Source organism: Panthera onca, chromosome B2, assembly GCF_046562875.1.
Source record: "Panthera onca isolate mPanOnc1 chromosome B2, mPanOnc1 haplotype 2, whole genome shotgun sequence".
NCBI classification, from domain to species: Eukaryota; Metazoa; Chordata; class Mammalia; order Carnivora; family Felidae; genus Panthera; species Panthera onca.
This window is the reverse complement of record NC_138343.1, coordinates 97741994-97761834: the sequence shown is the minus strand read 5'-3', so window position 1 is coordinate 97761834 and position 19841 is coordinate 97741994. Positions and strand designations below refer to the sequence as shown.

Sequence of the window (19841 nt, the reverse complement as noted above, 5' to 3'; positions counted from 1 at the left end):
ATGAGGTTCCCCTACTAATTGCAAGCCAATAATTGCAAAAGGAAAGTAAAGACAAGTAAAGACTACCAAGGACAGAGTTAACAATCAATAGAAAGGGAAGAGAGAGAAATCTACAGAAAGGACAAAAACATTTAAAGAATCTCATCAGGGATGCCTGGGTGGCTCAGTCTGTTGAGTGTCTGACTTGGGCTCAGGTCACGATCTCACAGTTTGTGAGCCTTGCGTGGGGCTCGGTGCTGACAGCTCAGAGCCTAGAACCTGCTTTGGAGTCTGTGCCTCTCTCTCTCTCTGTCTGCCCCTCCCCCGCTCACCCTCTGTATCCCTCTCAAAAAAAAAAAAAAAAAAAAAAAGAATCTCATCAACAGACTCATGCTCGCACTATGGGACAAATAGCCTCTAGAGCAATAGTTAATGTTTGTAATATTGACCTTTGGCATCAAGAAGAGATTAAATTATTCTTAGTGTCTTCTAAGAAAGCAAGGAAATATGTAATATATTTTAATATGATCTTCACTGCAATGATTAAAATAATTTAATAAATTATGCATTTCCTTGATGGTTCTGGAAACAACATGAACTGTACATAGTTTGCAAGGTGCTCTTCATTCTTCTTCTAACCAAAATAATTTTAATAGGAACACAAAATTATCATATAGGTCAATAGAGAAAAAAGATGGCTTTGAAACACCAATTTTGCTTTATGAGAACTTTTGGTCCAAAGTGAAAAGTAGTTTGCTAAGAGCCACAGTAAAATTTTATGCAGATTAAACTTTAAGATATATAGTCCCTTACAGCAGCAAAAGCATACCCTTAGCTGTGTTGACATCACAAATGTCTTATATTGGCAAGATACCAGGATTTTTGTCTGTTTATTTAACACGGCCATCATCCAAGCTATAATCAGAAAAACAAACGGTTATTTACTAGTAATGCTACAAAACAATAGGGCTATTTATCAGTACTGAACTGATGTGTATTCTTCCTTTTTAAAAATGTACAGGTTATGACATAACTTGAATTCAAGTTGTTAAACCAAAATGCATTCTTTAACCCTCATTTGAAAATTCTAGTGCAAGCAAAGATGCCTTCTCTGGTTATAGTTATCTAAATCATCCAAAATCAAAACACCAAAGCAAAAAAGAATAATGATGGTAAAATAAAATTACAATGAAAATCATAAAAGCACATTTACAAACAAAATCCATAACTAAACTTTTAAAGTATAAGATCTAAAAGAATTCTTTTAATGTAAAATATATTTCTGCCATTTTATTCTTTTACTTAAAAAGAAAACCAGGAATAGGAGTGCCTAAGCTTTTCACCAGATTAATTCACTTGCCCTAAGATTACAGTTATGATAATACATTATGCCAAGATGCTTATGGACAAATGCTTAATGGACACTTAACAGCAATGGAGAATCTTTCGGGTAGATTAATCAAATCATTCTTCACCTGACGTAGCAAATTCTTATACCTTGAAATCTTTCAAAGTATGTAATTTAGAAAAAATACAAAATATGTAGGTGAAAGCATTTGTAACCCAAATTCTCAGAATCAGAAACTCAAGTACACATTTGTAAATCAGTGTTTAAAAGCCAAATAAAAATTACTAACACTTTAAGCAAGGTTTTACCATCTTTAAAATGTAGTAATAGTGTAATATGAGCATAGATAGATACTTCTCTGTCATCTGTATAACCAAAAAGAGACTAGTAACATTTTAATAAACTAGCTAATAATAGCATAAAATCTGACAAACTTAGTTATTCTCAGCAGAAGTACTTGGCTGGGTAAAAATAAATTCAGCGCTATTTGTGGAAACATGGGTTATATTTTGAGGTGGTTTTGAGATGGCCAATATAAACAAACACAAAAGCTTTATATTAAAATGTTCTTAGTATACATATAAATTATTTGGTTTAAAGCTGATGAAACTTAGTGTGCGATTCTGAAAGTTTACCATATTTGAAATATATATTGTGTTCATGTATCAAATATGTCACCAAACAGGTGATGTAACTGTAATCATTTATAAATCTGAATAAACTGCATTTAATGAATATTCAAAGACTCATAATAAAACTTAATGTCTGTACTATTATGATTATATTAAGGTGGAGTCATTTGTGACATCTTCCCTTTTTTAAATAGCTCTATATATTGTTACCCAATTCATTAAAACCAAATTATTTTCTTTCTAAAACTTTTTTAAACGTTCATTTATTTATTTTGAGAGACAGAGTGAGAGAGAGTAAGCAGGGGAGGGGCAGGGAGAGGGGAGAGAATTCCAAGCAGGCTCTGGGCTGCTAGCACAGAGCCTGATGCAGAGTTCGATCTGACGAATTGTGAGATCATGACCTGCACTGAAATCAAGAACCAGATGCTCAACAACTAAGTCACCCAGGCGCCTCTGTTTTCTTTCTAATATTTACGTTTGTTTGGAATGATTCATCTTCTAAATACTAAAGTGTCAAAGAATTAGAAAATTTCCAGTCTAGAAGAATCTTTAGAGTATACCCGTGCAGGGGATCCCAAACTGTGCTTTGCATCAGAAGTCCCCGTGGTTCTCAGTCAAGTGCGGATGGCCAGGCCCCTTCCCACCCACTCAGCAAGCCTGGGACTGGGCCTGCAAATAACTCCCATCCCACCCCAGGATGACTCTCGTCTAAGTGTCCAGGGATCACTGGCAGCAACAACACTGTGCACCCATCCTCTTCCCTAAACCAGGGATCCTACCGCATCAACATCCCATGGTAGCCATTTCTCCCTCCAACTAGTCTCTCCTCAACTCCTACAGATAACTCTGACTCCTGGGGCTGCCCATTACACATCAAATGGAAGCTTCTGATAGAAACCTGTACGTTCAAAACATAAGGTCATTTAACATGGGCTTATACAAATACCCCAACGCAAAGACAAACTGAAGAATTAAATACATAAAGAACTGACCTGTTTCTTCTGGTATTTGTTTATCACTTTCAAAAACAAGGCATAACATCTGGAACAGTTGGCCAAGGCTGCACAGCAGTCATAGTAAGAAGTAAGTTTGCTGCAGAAATGCCAAATGGGAAAATAAAAATAAACTTTGGTTTTTTTGTTTTGTTTTGTTTTGGTTTCCAGAAAGCTCAAATACACATAGGGTTACTTTATTTTTTTTTAAATATAGTTTATTGTGAAATTGGCTTTCATACAACACCCAGTGCTCATGCCAACAAGTGCCCTCCTCAAAGCCCATCACCCACTTTCCCCTCTCCCCCATCCCCATCAACCTTCAATTTGTTCTCTGTATTTAAGAGTCTCTTATGGTTTGCCTCCCTCCCTCTCTGTTTGTAACTATTTTTTTCCCCTTCCTTTCCCCCATGGTCTTCTGTTAAGTTTCTCAAGACCCACACATGAGTGAAAACATATGATATCTATCTTTCTCTGCCTAACTTATTTCACTTAGCATAATACCCTCCAGTTCCAACCATGTTGCTGCAAAATGGCAGGATTTCATTCTTTCTCACTGCCAATATTCCATTGTATATATAAACCACATCTTCTTTATCCATTCATCAGTTGATGAATATTTAGGCTCTTTCCATAATTTGGCTATTGTTCAAAGTGCTGCTATAAACATTGGGGTACATGTGCCTGATGCATCAGCACTCTGGTATCCCTTGGGTAAATTCCTAGTAGTGCTATAGATTTTTATAGATTCCTATAAAAATAGAACTTGTTGAAACTAACCCAAGAGGAAATATGGCTGGATATATAGCCACTAAAGAAAGTGAATCTGTGGTCAATGATACACACAAATCTTGCACTTTCCAAGCAAGTCCTACAAACTTTTCAAGAAACAGATAAGTTCAATTTTCAGGAATTCTTCGATAATAGAGAAAAAGTGGGAACACTTCCCAACTCATTTTATGAGACTGGTATAAACTTGCCACTAAAACCAAACAAGGACAATGCAAAAGGAAAAGTACAAGGTTCATCTAACGCATAGATGAAAAATCCTAAACAAGATATTAGTCAATTCAACCTAGCAATGTATAGCAGCTTAACGTCAGACAACCTATTAATCTGTAATCTACTATATTAATGAATTTAGAAAAGAAAATCTACATAATCAAAATAGATACTAGGTAAGCATTCAAGAAAATCTAACACCCATTAGTGCAAGAAAATTCTTCCTTAACCTTCTGAAGGGTATCTACAAAAACCTGCAGTAAATATTATTTTTAACTGGTAAAACCACAAAAATATTTCTTTCAAATATTTTCTTTCAAATATTTCTCTGCAGGAGAAAGGCAGCAGGTTCAACACTCTTACAACTTTGTATGGGACATCCTGAGTGATACAATTAGAAAGAGGTGGGGACAGCAGGGAAGAGTTGTAATGATGGGGAAAAAAACCCGAAACTATTCTTATTTGCAGACAAATTGCATACAGAATCCAAGACAATCTATAGACTAATGCTTAGATGTAAATTTCATTAAGATTCCTGGATTAAAATTAATAAGCAAATATTAAATACTATTTATGTACACCAGCAACAGCCTATTAGGAAATATTTTATATACATATTTTATAGTCAGCATGTGCTATTACATTAGTTTCGGGTCTCCAACACAGTGATTTGACAATTCCATACATTATAACATATTCACCATGATAAGCGTAGTCACCATCTGTCACCACACAAACTTATTACAATATTACTGACTGTATTCCCTATGCTGTATTTTCTTCCCCATGACTTATTTATTTTATAAGTAGAAGTTTGTACCTCTTAGTCCCCTTAAAAATATGTTTAGAGATTGCATTCATAATTGCAGCAAAAGCCATGAAGAAATAAATCTGACAAAAGATGTGCAAAATCTTTTTGGAGAAAAAAATAAAATTTTATGGAAAAATGTAAAAGAAGACATCATAAACGTTTATTGGTGGAAGACTCAGTATCATAAAGGTGTCAATTCTCCACTCCTGCATCCCAATTGCTCTACATACTCAGTGCTGTTCTGTGAAAAATGCTAAAGTTCCTATCCCAGACCTTAGCTGATTCTCCAGTTCATGAGAAAGAGGGAAGAATTTGGACCTTAAAGGAGAAAAGAGGCAAAGGACTCATCTTGCCTTATAGCAAGACTTAAATCTATAACACTGGAAACTGTGTGGTACTGGTCTGAGGATGGACCAAACAAAGTGCCTAGAAACAGACCTACAAGTATAAGGAACCTTGCTTGTGTTTAACTAACTAGGCATTTAGAATCAGTGCAAAAACAAAATGCCATGTTCAATAAAAAGTGCTGGGACAACCGACTATCCACGTGGAAAAAAAATGAAAATTGGATTCCTACATGCCACCATGTATAAACACAAAATTTATGATTTTACAGTGCTTCAAAATGAGAGTGATAAGTACCCCAAATTAAGTATCCAGGCAGGAAAGCACAGTGCTGAAAATCAAATCTGGACTCATCCTCATACTGTGGTCAATTACCAATTCAGTGTTCGGGAAATTTTCTATTTTGCTAAACAATTACAGTGAAGTTCAAGAAATGCCCAGGTCTCTTGAGAAGGATAATTATGTTAAAACATTGGCTCAAGGAGCAGTGAGGGAGGAAATATAATAATTTAAAGACTGTTCTGAAATTAAACATCTTGCTTTAAAGCAACCTGGATTCAGATGGTCATCACTCCTGGAGTGAAGTGTGAGCATGATTAGTGAATGTGTGAGCCAAAGTTCAGTCAAACAACTGAAATAAAATAACCTTCTCTTACAAATCAGGTCAGATGAGACTTTGTAAGCAATGTTCCCCTTTTTGAGTTAAAACCCTTAAGTACCGTTTCTAAGTATACTAGAAAGTTTACCATGTTTTGTGATATAGCTATTTATCTCCAATAAGCTAAGAGGAATTTTTGTTTGTGTAAAAACCCTAGGATAACTCCTGACTCACCAAAGAACTAAGGTGACTTACAATGGATGAATTTAGAATCGCATTAGAAAACCATATGAAATGGAGTCATCAGTTTAAATCATTTTTTTTGAACTTAGGCCATTAGATTTACTTTATTTTTTTTAGGTGAAGTAAGAAGCAAAATAGGATTCCTTGCCAGCCACACACACACGAATATTAAAGATACCGCCCCCCCCCCCCCCCAAATTTAAGCCTTAGCATTTGTGTAAGGCTGCTTTGTTTTCCTAGTCCACCTACCTGAATATTCTGGCAATATTGGTGCAGACATCCTTGTCAGCCATGTACTGTCCCATCACCGCGCAGAGCTGGGGGAGGGCACTGATGCTTAGCAACTTACTTCTTGCTGGTGGTGAATCAACCAAGTTTCTCAGTGTAGCAGTCATCTGGGATAAAAGCACATTTGCGCCATTTTGTTTTTAATTGGAAAATACAGCAATACTGATCAGTACAACACGATTCATCCTACAAGCTTCATTAAATCAGTAGCAAAACCAAACCCCTTTTAAGCATCTCCTACCAGAGAACATGGGCCTAAGGACAAGTAGCACGAAATGAAAAAAAAAAAAAAAATGGATACAAAGAGAGCCTACTTTGGTTCAAAGGTGAAGAATGAGAAATTCATGTTAATAAGCAATTATTATACCAAAACCCTAGGGTTAAATAGATCATCATCCGGGTTTGTTAGCTGTCCATAATAAGACTTTCACTTCACACTGAGACATGCGACATCAGTTCCACAGATTAGAAATCTCATTTCCAGGGGCATCTGGGTGGTTCAGTCGGTTAAACGTCTGATTCCCACTCAGGTCATGATCCCACGGTGTGATTTTGAGCCCCGTATTGGACCCCACTAGCAGTGGGGAGCCTGCTTGGGATTCTTTGTCTCTCTCTCTCTGTCCCTCCCCCACTCACATGCACACACGTGCATGCACACTCTCTCTCAAAACAAATAAACTTTTTGAAAAATATTAAAAAAAGAAACCTCTCAGTCCATAGTCTTTTTTTTTTAATATTTATTTATTTCTGAGACAGAGACGGAGCATGAGTGGGGGAGGGGCAGAGAGAGAGGGAGACACAGAATCCAAATGAGACTCCAGGCTCTGAGCTGTCAGCACAGAGCGCGACGCGGGGCTTGAACTCACAGACCACGAGATCATGACCTGAGCCAAAGTCAGACTCTCAACTGACTGAACCACCCAGGTGCCCCTCAGTCCATAGTCTTAAGAGTAGCATCAAATATTGCTGTGACCAAAGGATATTTAAGACTGTTAGTTTCATTCTCTTCCAAGAGACAAGTATTTATTTCTTGCATATTCGTCTTATTTTATAAAAAATGTTTAGGAGAGCTATCTTTGTCTAAAAGTGAAGAAGAGAATAATTTAGTAAATCCAATTTAGTAAAGTTTAGTAAAATTAATGCTGCTGTTACCTAATACCTAATACCTAATTAATGCTGCTGTTTATTTTTTAAGTCTCTCCTTTTCAATTTAAATTTTAGTTAGTTAATATACAGTACAATATTGGTTTCAGAAGTAGAATTCAGTGCTTTTTCACTTACATACAACACCCAGTGCTCATCATAACAAGTGCCCTCCTTAATACCCATTACCCATCTAGCCCATCTCCCCCAATCCTCCATCAACCCTCAGTTTGTTCTCTATCATTACGAGTCTCTTGTGGTTTCCCCTTCTTCTCTCCCCCCCTTCCCATATGTTTACCTGTTTTGTTTCTTAAATTTCACACATGAGTAAAATCATGTGTCTTTCTCTGATTAACTTATTTTGCTTAGCATAATACATTCTAGCTCCATCCACATCATTGCAAATGGCAAGATTTCATTCTTTTTTATGGCTAATATTCCATTGTATATATATATGCCACATCTTCTTTATCCGTTCATCAGTCAATGAACATTTGGGCTCTCTCCACAGTTTGGCTACGGTTGAAAATGCTGTTGTAAACACTGGGGTGCATGTACCCCTTCAAATCTGTATTTTTGTATTCTTTAGGTAAATACCTAATAGTACAAATGCTGGGTCATAGAGTAGTTCTATTTTTAGTTTTTTGAGGAAGTTCCATAATGTTTTCCAGAGTGGCTGCTCCAGTTTGCATTCCCACCGATAGTGCAAGAGGGTTCCCCTTTCTCCACATCCTCGCCAACACCTATTGTTTCTTGTGTTAATTTTAGCCATTCTGACAGGTGTGAGGCGGTATCTCATCAAGGTTTTGATTTGTATTTCCCTGATGATGAGTGATCTTGAGCATCTTTTCATGTGTCTGTTAGCCATCTGGATGTCTTCTTTGAAAAGTGTCTATTCAGGGCTTCTGCTCATTTCTTAACTGGGTTGTTTGTCTTTTGGGTGTTGACTTTGATACTTTTTTTATAGATTTTGGATATGAACCCATTATCAGATATGTTGTTTGCAAACATCTCTTCCCATTCCTTAGGCTGCCTTTTAGTTTTGTTGGTTGTTTCTTTCACTGTGCAGAGGCTTTGTGTCTTAACGAGGTCCCAATAATTCATGTTTGCTTTCATTTTCCCTTGATTTCAGTGATGTGTCTAGTAAGAAGATGCTGTGACCAAGATCAAAGAAGTTGTTGCCTGTGTTCTCCTCTAGGATTTTGATGCAGTGTGATCTTTCCTCATGGAACAGTACAGACAGGCTCTTGGTTAAGAAGAGTCAGCTCAGGATTTGGATGCCTGGTCAAATCCCAGCCCCACCACTCACTAGCTTTGGTTAGTTTGTGAACCTTCTGGGGAACATTTTTCTCATCGATAAAGTGGGGATGGTGATAATTGCCCTAGAGTTGTGAGGATTCAATGAGACAAGATGTGTGAAGGGCATTACCAATGCCCATCACCAAACAGGAGTTCAAACATCGTATGTCCCATTCCCAAATTTTTTTGGGACTTCACACCCAAAATACAGAAGAGAGATACCTATCCTTAGAGTCAAATGGTAGAGACTCAAGTCCCAAATCTCTTTCTGGTTATGTGACTGAGGCACCCACTCATTGCACAACTTCCCCATCCTTTCATCTGTGAAAAGGGGTTCCTAATCCCTGCTCACCTCTTGGGGTGGTTGTGTGTATAAAATGGAAACATGGGACAATGTTTTTGTGCATTGTAAAGCATTATGTAAATATAAGGCTTCATTATAGCCATAAATAAACTTTAAAAACAATTATTAAGGTACATATCTTTGATTAGTTTTCCTTTGTAGCAACAGCAACAAAAAGATTTTGTTAAAATATAACTACCTTGAAATCAGAGAAAATAAAAATAATGCTTCAAGTAAATGTGTTCAAGCCTTTTGAAGTCAATTCAATTACACAGCAATTCAGTAAAGTATTCCCTGAAAGCTTCAGCATCCAAAACATTGGAGGGGAAAACAAACCACTTGAGCATTCCACTTCACCGTGGATCTATACAATATAGTCTCCTAAGCTAAGGAATGGTCTTGTGTGAAGGCTAATAAATCATTCTAGGCTTTCCAGGCCATCACCACCATAAAATGGAAAATTCTCATCATCAGACCCTGGCTCTATCTGTTCTCCTTCTCCAGAGACAGCCCAGGCACTCACTCAAGCACCGCTGTTTACATCAACCCGAGGAATGACTCACAAGCTTTCCCAACTCAGAGTCCAAAGAGCTCAGATGCTCATGTGAATCCTGACCTGAAGCCAGGCCATCAGACGCCAGGGAACATGCATTCTAATCATCATGCACAAAAACATGTCCTCTTCCCTGGTCCCTAAGGCTTCACGGATTGGGCACCTTGATCTACTGCCATCCCCTTGTTCCCCACATCCAGCCTCTGGCAAGGGATGCCGTCAGCAAAAGGAACAGTTTTCTTAGGAGCTTTTATTTTCTTGTTTCGGTCTCAGTTTTTCCCTCTCTCGACCATTTTTCTTACCTCATTAGAAAAAGTTAAAACAGCTCAAGGTTCTTCTACTCCCAAATGCAGCTTTGATTCAATGGCCCAAGTCAAGAGAGGAGGCACACGTTTACATGTGACATGGCCTCTCCATGTACTGCAGTGTCACATTGTGGGGAGTGTGCAGAGCTGAGTGAGATGTGACATCAAGTATTGCCAGGTGTGTTAGCTGTGATGCTGGTAGAATAACTTAAGTGCAACATGAGCCACATACTTGAAAAATACACAGTAACACCTCAATCTATGCCACTACCGTCAACCTGGTTGTTCAAGCCCCAACCTCAGTGACATCCCAGAACCATGTCTTTCTGCTTTCTGTCACCACAAGCCCTACTAGCTTTTTGTCCACTTCTCCTGGGATAAGATTCCATCTTCAGACCATGGTCTACAAGGCCCTGTATGATCTGACTCTCACCAACCCCTCAAACTTCATCTCCTACCTTACACCCCCCACAAGCTGTTTAATGTTAGGTTATTTAGTATTATGTTTTATTGTCTGTCCACTCCTCTATACTCGAAGCTTTAGTGAGGGCCTATGCACGGTCTTTTCATCATTGTGCCCCTATGCCCAAATCCAGTGCCTGGCACACAGTGGGTCCTCAATAAACATTTGTGGATGGAATGACTGAATGGGTGAATACCTATGAAGGAAAGACTGGGATAAATAGAAAGGTTAGGATATCAGAAAGCCATGAATTAATCAGACAATATCTCTGAAGTAGATTTTAAGGTGATTTTAAAGGAGCAGAGGAATAAAAAATAACGGATGAAAGAAAAATGGACTTCCTGGAGGGGGCCCAGTTCTCTGTGCATTCTCTATTCCATCTTATTGATTATAGCAGCTCCTTTCTAGGCGCTAAACTCTTCCCCCTTTACACCTAAGGGTCACCTGTTCTTCCTCTTCTTTCCACCACCAGGATTGCTGGTTCCATTTAAGCCTGTGTCACCTCCTTCCCAAACTCTACAGACCTCTCAACAGGCTCTTTCCAGCCTCTCCCCTGCCTTGTTCATCTCTCCACATGACTCCCTGTGGCCACAGGAAGCATCTCAAACTCTAGCCTTCCCTGTTCAAAGGCCTCCTCTGACTTCTGCTGGCCTATCAGGCACAATGCATATCTTAAGGGTGCTCACTCTTCACAGTGTAGTTCACGCCTCCAAGCTCACCTCTTGTCCCCGTTCCTCTTTTCAAATGCTGCACCACACTCACATCCTTTGACAAGTCCAGAATGGCCTCTTCAATCCCTTTCCCACCTCTTCTCCAGCCTGCCCATCCCCTGGACCAGCTCAGGGTTACTTTTCTGTGGAAAACTTTTCTGTGCAGACTTTTCGGCACCTGGTCACGATCTCCTCTAGGCTAACAGACCATCCTGTTCATGCCTGCACCATGCCCAGCACAGAAGCAAAGCCACGGTTTCATGCACCCTCTCTCCCACTGTGAGCTCCTTTGTATACAAATGGTTTCTTATCCTTCTTTCTACTATGAAGATAGTAAATAAAAAGCCCACAAAAAGCTGGCAGGATGAAGCACAGAAGAAGGGGATAAAAAGGAGATGAGGAGGAGAAAGAAGAAAAGGAGGACAAGGAGCTGAAGAGACAAGGGAGCAGAAAAGGAGGACCTTCCCCTTTAAGAAGACTCTGGCAAAAAAGTGCAGGGGATTAACAGAGGCCTGGTGGTAAACCAGAGCTCAAAGCCCTGAGGGCTGCAGATCGGGAGGAGGTCACCAGGGGGAGGAAGCAATGCAGGCCCCCCATTTTGAGAGGCTGGCAGGGAGCCACCAATCTCACTGCTGGGTGGGGGTGGGGCTGACCACCGAGCACAGACAAAGGGCTGTTTCTGGGAAAAATGTAAAAGATCAGTGGGAGGAGAGTCTAGTTAAATACTGCCGTGACAGTTAAAGGCAAATTTCTAGTCAACTCACTTAACTCTCAGCCTTGCTCCAACTTTTAACAGAGATATATTTGCAGAAATCACTAATGAGTTTTCCATCCCCCCTGGAAAGCCCACCCAATGGGCCTGTCCCTAAAACAGGAGTTCACCAAAGTCCAAGCTTTATGCTCGGGGAAGTGTATCCATCTCTTAACTTTCCATTGTAATTTATATTGTTCCTAACCCTAGTTATGTACTTTTCTGTTTTATTTTGGGATATAAAAAAGAAGCGCAAGTGACATGGTTACACAGATGCCTGTTGAGCTTCTAAAGGAGCAGTTCCCAGGTGTCATCTCACAAAGAAATAGCAAACCAAAGAACATGAGTTTCGATTCTTTTTTTCCTGTCTCCTAACAGTGCAACTGCATGGGGGCAGCGAGGCAAGCAGTGGGAAGAAGAAAAAGGAGAAGAATATAGAACTGATCATCTCCCAAGATGATTAATAAGAATTTAGTCGTCCTTGCTTATCAGTAGTGGTTAGATGATGTCTGAGGCATCGCCCACATTTTTGGTATATATCAAGAAAGAAACATTCTGGTGTGATTCCCGTTACTAATTTACTCCTGAAAAATGACAGAGCTACACTCTACAACTTTATGGTGCTCATTTTTTCTGAGGCAGCTTCTTCTCTCCAGTTTCCCCAAATTTCTTGATCATAAGAGGTACTGGACCTCACCCTCCATCAGAATCTCCAAGAAAATGCCTGATGGCTTTGGCAAAGCTGTCCTATCTAGCACTGAACGTTCTCACTGTGTAGTCAACACTGGGAGACGCATTTTATTTTATTTTTTTAATTTTTAAAAAATGTTTATTTATTTTTGAGACAGAGAGAGACAGAGCATGAGTGGGGGAGGGACAGAGAGAGGGGGAGACACAGAATCTGAAGCAGGCTCCAGGCTTTCAGCTGTCAGCACAGAGCCCAACGTGGGGCTTGAACTCACAAACCGTGAGATCATGACCTGAGCCGAAGCTGGACGCCTAACCAACTGAGCCACCCAGACGCCCCATGGGAGACACATTTTAAAGGGAAAGATTACGTGGAGAAGTGATGAGATGATTCATGAAGCTTTTATAATTTATAAACAGCATTTCAGTACAGTAAAATTAGAATTCAAAAGCACCTATTTTTTTCAAATACGCACTTTTTCATTATAGGCACTTAATTATCAATTTCAAATTATGTTCTCAACTATTAATTGAAATACTTCAGCAAACACAAGAAATCATTGTCTTAAAATATGAGGCCTTCCTGATTTACATCACAGGATTTAAGAATGACAGCACAGGGCACCTGGGTGGCTCAGTCGGTTCAGCGTCCGACTTTGGCTCAGGTCATGATCTCACGGTTTGTGAGTTCGAGCCCCACGTCAGGCTCTGGGCTGACAGCTCAGAGCCTGGAGCCTGCTTTGGATTCTGTGTCTCCCTCTCTCTCTGCCCCTCTCCTACTTACGCTCTGTCTCTCCCTCTCAAAAATGAATAAAGATTAAAAAAAAATAATTAAAAGAATGACAGCATAGGCCCAGCAGCTGGGGCCTCATTCCTGCAGCCTCTCCTGCAGGGGCAAGGGGCAGGGGGGCACAAGGCAGGGTGGGCTGTTTGGTTGACTTGAGCCTCTACGTACTGTGCATTTCCAGAGAGGACAGCCTTCTCTCTTCCCTTTGGACCTTCGTCCATCAGAATCCTCAGCCCCCAGGGGACTAATCAGCCTCTGCCCTAGAAGGCATTCCACCCTGAGGACTGCTCCAGAGCAGAAGGGCTTGCAGATCACAGTCCACCACAGAACTCCCGTTGCGGTGCAGCAGAAGTTCAACAGGCTTTTTGGCTGGCCCTGGAACTTCACCATCAATCATGGTATTGTTCCTTGGAGAAACACTTTTCCCTATTTCAAAAAAACCAGGTTTCAAAGAAACCTTTTGAACACAACACAACTGAAGACTGCACCATTAATTTGAAAATTATTATGTTTCCTCTACCAAAATCGGCATCAAGATTCAGTTTTAGTTATTTTTCTATATTGAATGCTATCGTGGAAAGAATTTGAGCAGCTTACTTTATGGTTTTTAAATCTATCCTGTGAACGTGATCTCATTTGCTCCCTACACCAGCCCCCTAAGGCAGACAGGAAAGGTATTATGAGCCCCACTTTTCAGATGAGAAAACTGAGGCTCAGAAAGTCCACCTGCTACCAGGTAGGTGAACATCCTAAGCTCTGACTCCTTGTTTGTTGTCTCCCCCTCTCCTTTTGGCTATCTCTGAAAGCATTCATTTTATTTCTCAATCACCTGGAATATCCATAACCAAAATCCCTCGAGCTTTATCTCGACTTAACTGCCAACTGCAAAATGGTTCACTTCTCGCTGATGATGTGAAAGAATAAACACAGCCACCAGAGACCACAGACAGTGTAAAATGATTTAAGAGCCAAAGCCACACCATTTTCCAACCTCAGCAAAACCATCTCCCTCTATTAATAAAAGCACACTCATTTTTTGGATGTGTGCCCAATTGCGACCACAATATATGCCTAAACCAGAGTCTCTGTGGTAACCCAAGAAGTTTCATACTGTCTCATATATGATTAATACAGTTCTGGCTGAGATGAGAGGAATCAATGATGCCACCTACACATGAAACCACTAGCACCTAAATTCCCAAGTGTTTTATTGGAGTTAAGATATATGCACATGAAAGTGATAATAATTCATAATCCTTGATACTGCTTGGTGCCTGGCTATGGAGCCCACTTGGCACATTCCTATCATGGGTGTCCTACTTCAGCAGGAAGTGGTTCCGTCCTCCTCAAACACCCAATGCCTTACTCAGAGACTAACACTCGCCTGTGTTCGTGATTGTTTCTCCATTTACTGTCTCTATGTCAGTTACTTTGGTAAAATGAGGAGGTAGCTGATTCTGCTAGTTGCAGCTATTACATGTAACAGCATACTTGAAATTTTGAATGTTGTATAAACTATGTAGTATGTCAATATGGTAAAATGAGGAAAATGAATCGGAAAAAGATAATGTAATACCAAGAACTACCAAGTAATAACACCAATTTTCCTAATCACATGTTGAAGTTAGTGACATTTCTTTTTTTTTTTTAATTTTTTTTTTTTAACGTTTATTTATTTTTGAGACAGAGAGAGACAGAGCATGAACAGGGGAGGAGCAGAGAGAGAGGGAGACACAGAATCTGAAACAGGCTCCAGGCTCTGAGCTGTCAGCACAGAGCCCGACGCGGGGCTCGAACTCACGGACCGTGAGATCATGACCAGAGCCGAAGTCGAACGCTTAACCGACCGAGCCACCCAGGCGCCCCTAGTGACATTTTTTTATTGCCAGAACTGATATGTCTACAACGAAGAGATGAGGCTGAGCAGTTATGACATTAATTAAGAAGCAAATGTCAGATGCCTGGGTGGCTCAGTCGGTTAAGCACTGGACTTCGGTTCAGGTTATGATCTCACGGTTCATGGGTTTGAGCCCCTCGTCAGGTTCTGTGCTGACAGCTCAGAGCCTGGAGCCTGCTTCGGATTCTGTGTCTCCCTCTCTCTGCCCCTCGCTCACTCCCACTCTGTCTTTCTGTCTCAAAAGTAAATCATCATTAAAAAAATTTTTTTAAGGGGTGCCTGGGTAGCTCAGTTGATTAAGTGACAGACTTAGGCTCAGGTCATGATCTCACAGCCCGTGGGTTCGAGCCCCAGGTCGGACTCTGTGCTGACAGCTTACAGCCTGAAGCCTGCTTTGGATTCTGTGTCTCCCTCTCTCTCTGCCCCTTCCCCACTGAAGCTCTTTCTCTGTCTTTCTCTCAAAAATAAGTAAACATTAAAAAAAATTTTTTTTTAAAAGAAATAAATGTTTCTTCCCAGAAACAGTAGGCATAGGAATATTTACTTCCCACTCTTGATGTTCCTTCCTTGTGAAGAGATACTCTCTAGCATAATACTCCTGACCGGTCTCCATCCCTTACTTCCTGACTAGGGAGCACAGGATGCTCTCCTCTGCTCCTTCTGAGGAGATACAGCTTGTGATGGTCTAATTCAGGGATTCAGGTTGAGAATGTATGTCTGCCTCACCTATAAATTACAAGTTCCAACCATGATGATAACTTTCTCCCCATCCCCATCTGCCTTAGTTTTTCTCTTATTTCTAGGTTCAAACCCAAGACACTACATTACATGTCTGGGGTCTCTGAGTCTCCTCAAATCTTTTTACTTGTTTTATTTATTTTTTTAATGTTTATTTATTTTTGAGAGACAGAGAGACAGAATATGAGTCAGGGAGGGGCAGAGAGAGGGAGACACAGAATCTGAAGCAGGCTCCAGGCTCTGAGCTGTCAGCGCAGAGCCGGACGCAGGGCTCAAACTCACAAGCCATGAGATCATGACCTGAGCTGAAGTCGGAGGCTTAACCCGACTGAGCCACCCAGGCACCCTCCCCAAATCTTTAGATATGCTAATCCCTGGAGAATCTGAGGTGAGCAAGAGTTACCTATTCATAGGTCTTTCCCAAGAAAGGGAGGAGAAGTGAAGAGGAAGAGCCAGGGCTATGACTGCCACCACCCCCCCCCCCCCCATGCCAGTTGATGATTAGGTTTTTTAGTTATACTGGGTATTCCTTATAGGAAAGAAGCCTCCTAAGTAGCAAATGCTGGTCCCCTCTTCACTAACAAATACATCATTACAAAATTAGCAAGCCTAGTGGCCAATACCAAAGATTGTGACAAAAAAAGTTTCATTTCATCTCAAAAACAATATACTGAGAAGCAAATTGAGCCAGAAATAGTACTCTAGTTAACTGTACTATACAATTCAATTTCCTGGTTTTCATAATGTACGATAGTTATGTAAAATGTCACCACTGGGAGAAGCTGGGTGAGGGGTACACAGGACTCCTCTGTACTATTTTTGCAACATCTTGTGAACCTATATTTGGTTCAAAATAAAAGTTAAAGAAAACAAGCCAGACACAAAAAAGCACACACCGTATATTCCATTTTTGTTAAATTCTAGAATAGGTAGAGCTCATCTATGGTGAAAGACATCAGAAAAATGGTTCCCTTTATGAGTGGGAGAATGGGAATTAACTGGGAAGCTGTGGGAGGAAATTTCTGAGGTGATAGAAATCTTCTGAATTTTGACAGGGGTGTGGATTACATGGCTGTATGCTTTTTTTTTTTTCAATATATGAAGTTTATTGTCAAATTGGTTTCCATACAACACCCAGTGCTCATCCCAAAAGGTGCCCTCCTCAATACCCATCACCCACCCTCCCCTCCCTCCCACCCCCCTGTATGCTTTTGGCTCATCAAACATCGGGGGAGGGGAAGGGGAAAAAGTTATAAACAGAGAGGGAAGGAGGCAAACCATAAGAGACTCTTAAAAACAGAGAATAAATTAAGGGTTGATGGGGGGTGGGGTAGAGGGGAAAGTGGGTGATGGGCATTAAGGAGGGCACTTGTTGGGATGAGCACTGGGTGTTGTATGGAAGCCAGTTTGACAAGAAATTATATATAAAAAAACTCATCAAACATATAAGATCTGAGCATTTCATTGGATCGTAAATTATATGCCTCAATTAAAACAATAAGAAAATAAATGACCTCATTTGCCTCTTCCTACTCAAACAAAACCTTTAAAAAAGATGCTTTAAAAATATTTCTGCTTAATCATCAAATCTCCAAGAAAATTATAAGAATTTAAGAAATATAATCATGGGAATATTTGCTCTCATTTTATAGGTATGCAGTTTATTTCCTCCAATAACCAGAACAAGGTTCCATCAGGTGGAAGTTATTGCCTTGGTTCTGATTTTATGGTCTGAGAGGTAGATTTCCCATAGGCAGGGTAAGCCACAGAAAGGGAGTTAACATACTTTCCTAGTTAAGTGTGCATACTCATAATAATTAACTACCTAAATACATCTTAAAATGACTAAATATAACTAACACGAGATTTAAAGGACCCCAAGCAAGATTTACAGGTACAGTTGTTAATTACTAACATAATGTAAATCACTGCTTCACTGAATCTCCAGCCTTCAGTCAAAGGCATCACTTAAATTCCCTAAATCCTTGAAGCAGAGAATAGTTGACTCTGAGAATTTGGGGTCCGTGAAGTACCCAGAATCCTACGTTGCCAATATAGCACCCCCTTCCAGATTTTAGTTTCTATTCAGCACGGTTCTCCACAGAGCTTGTCAAAGACGGAAGAACATAAAAAGATCCAAGATTTGAAATCTACTTCTATCATCTTAATTTCTTGCGATTAATTTTTTTTCTCATCAGAAGAAATTGCTATTCAATTAAAACTTCAGGTTTGAAACTCTGATTTTATTTTATTTAATAAATTTCTGCTGAGTACCAACTATGTGCCATATCCTATTCTAGTGCTTTGATTAGCTCATTAATTTTCCCAACTACACGTTACGCTGGTCCATTAAACACGAGGAAAGCGGGGCTCAGAGGCTGAGAAGCGCTGCTAGGGTCAGAGACGAAAGGCCAGCTCAGGCGTGTGCTCTCTTCACTAGACAGCCCTGTCCCAGCACTGGGTACAAAGCCAAATGGACCTTCAGGCTTTTGAAGACGGGGTGGAGGAGGGCCACACACAGAATACAGCAGTGAACTCCCATGACTCAAAGCAGGGAGTCTACTCTGGGGCTTAGACATTTTTTTAAAAAATCAATGACATCAAAACACCTTTTCATTAAAAAAAAACAAAAACAAAAACAAAAACAAAAACAAAAACAAAAACACATGGATAAAGAACTCCTACAAGCTTCCAAGACAGCACGGAGCACTGGAGCATGACTCCATCGCACCCGCCTACTCCAACTTCTCCACAAGAAGAACACGTGCCCTCCCGTGGGTGCTCTCCACAGCATTTCCCGGAGCTGACCAACCCAGTCCGTGCTTTTAAGATCTCTACTCTCCTGTACACGGTCCTTTCTTAGTTTCCGGGCCTCTGCATTTTCTCTTTTCTTCCCCCATTCCATAAATGTGGCCATTTTATAGAATCTGTTCTCTGACCTCCTCTACTAACTTTCTATACTCTTCCCTTGGTCTTTCTTGACTTCGACTATCACCTCCATGCAGAGGCCCTAAATCTGTTTTCTCAGCTTTACTTTCTCTGCTAAGCACCCGTTCAAAACTGCAGTCGCTTACTGGACAGCCCCACTTGGCTATTCTGCTGGCACTTTAAAATTTTCAGTTAAGACTAATTACGTAATTAATTTCCTTCTCTCACCAAATGAGTTCCTTGTATAACTCTCTAATTTCTAATGATGATAGTATCATTTTCTGAACCATCTGGGCTCAAAATGTCTGAGTCATCTCTCTTGGTTTAATTCACTTTCCTTCTCCCAAACGCAAGCCAAAGTGAAGGAATGGAGCAGGGAATGACGAGGGCCATGAGGACTAACATTACTAAGAAATTTTCTCTGAGAAAAAGGAAGAAGATAACTCAGGAGATGCACTGGGCAAAGGAGGGAGGCGACTAGGGTGTGAAGGACCCTCTGGGGTGACACTTGAAGGCTTCGAGGCCAGAGAAGTGAGCCGGACATGAGAAGAGGGGAAGGAAGCGAACCATGTTATCTGGATGTCACAAAACAGTAAAAAATGTTGTATCTGAAGCAGGGAAAGAATGTATTTCTCTATGGATTAAACTCAAAATCAAATGGGTCAAGCTGTAAAGCAGAAAGGTTGGAAATACAAAGGAATAAGAAAAAGTTGGAATGTTAGTTCAAGACAATCTGGGTTTTAACAGTTACATTATAGGGGCTCCTGAGTGGCTCAGTCCATTAAGCAACTGACCTTTGGTTTTGGTTCAGGTCATGGTCTCACAGTTGGTGAGATCCAGCCCTGGTCGGGCTCTGCACTGACAGTGTGGAGCCTTCTTGGGATTTTCTCTCTCCCTCTCTCTCTCTGCCCCTCCCTGGCTTGTGTTCTCTCTCTCTCAAAATAAATAAATAAACTTAAAAAAAAAACGTTAAAAAATAGTTACATTATATACCTATAA

At 40.3% G+C, this 19841-nt stretch overlaps 1 protein-coding gene across 4 annotated transcripts in view; it reads right to left on the bottom strand.

Moving 5' to 3' along the window:
• Positions 1-19841, bottom strand: part of ARMC2 (armadillo repeat containing 2) — a 131954-nt gene that overhangs the window by 52616 nt on the left and 59497 nt on the right. For all 4 annotated transcript variants that reach the window (XR_013555705.2, XM_078447193.2, XM_078447192.2 and 1 more), the window contains 2 exons: positions 6200-6345; positions 2952-3051 (listed from right to left, as the gene is read on the bottom strand). Coding sequence is in view for 3 of the 4 variants with exons in the window: in XM_078447193.2 (XP_078303319.2) it covers positions 2952-3051; positions 6200-6345 (246 nt within the window). In the remaining variant the exon portion in view is untranslated. The remainder of the gene's footprint in view (positions 1-2951; positions 3052-6199; positions 6346-19841) is intronic.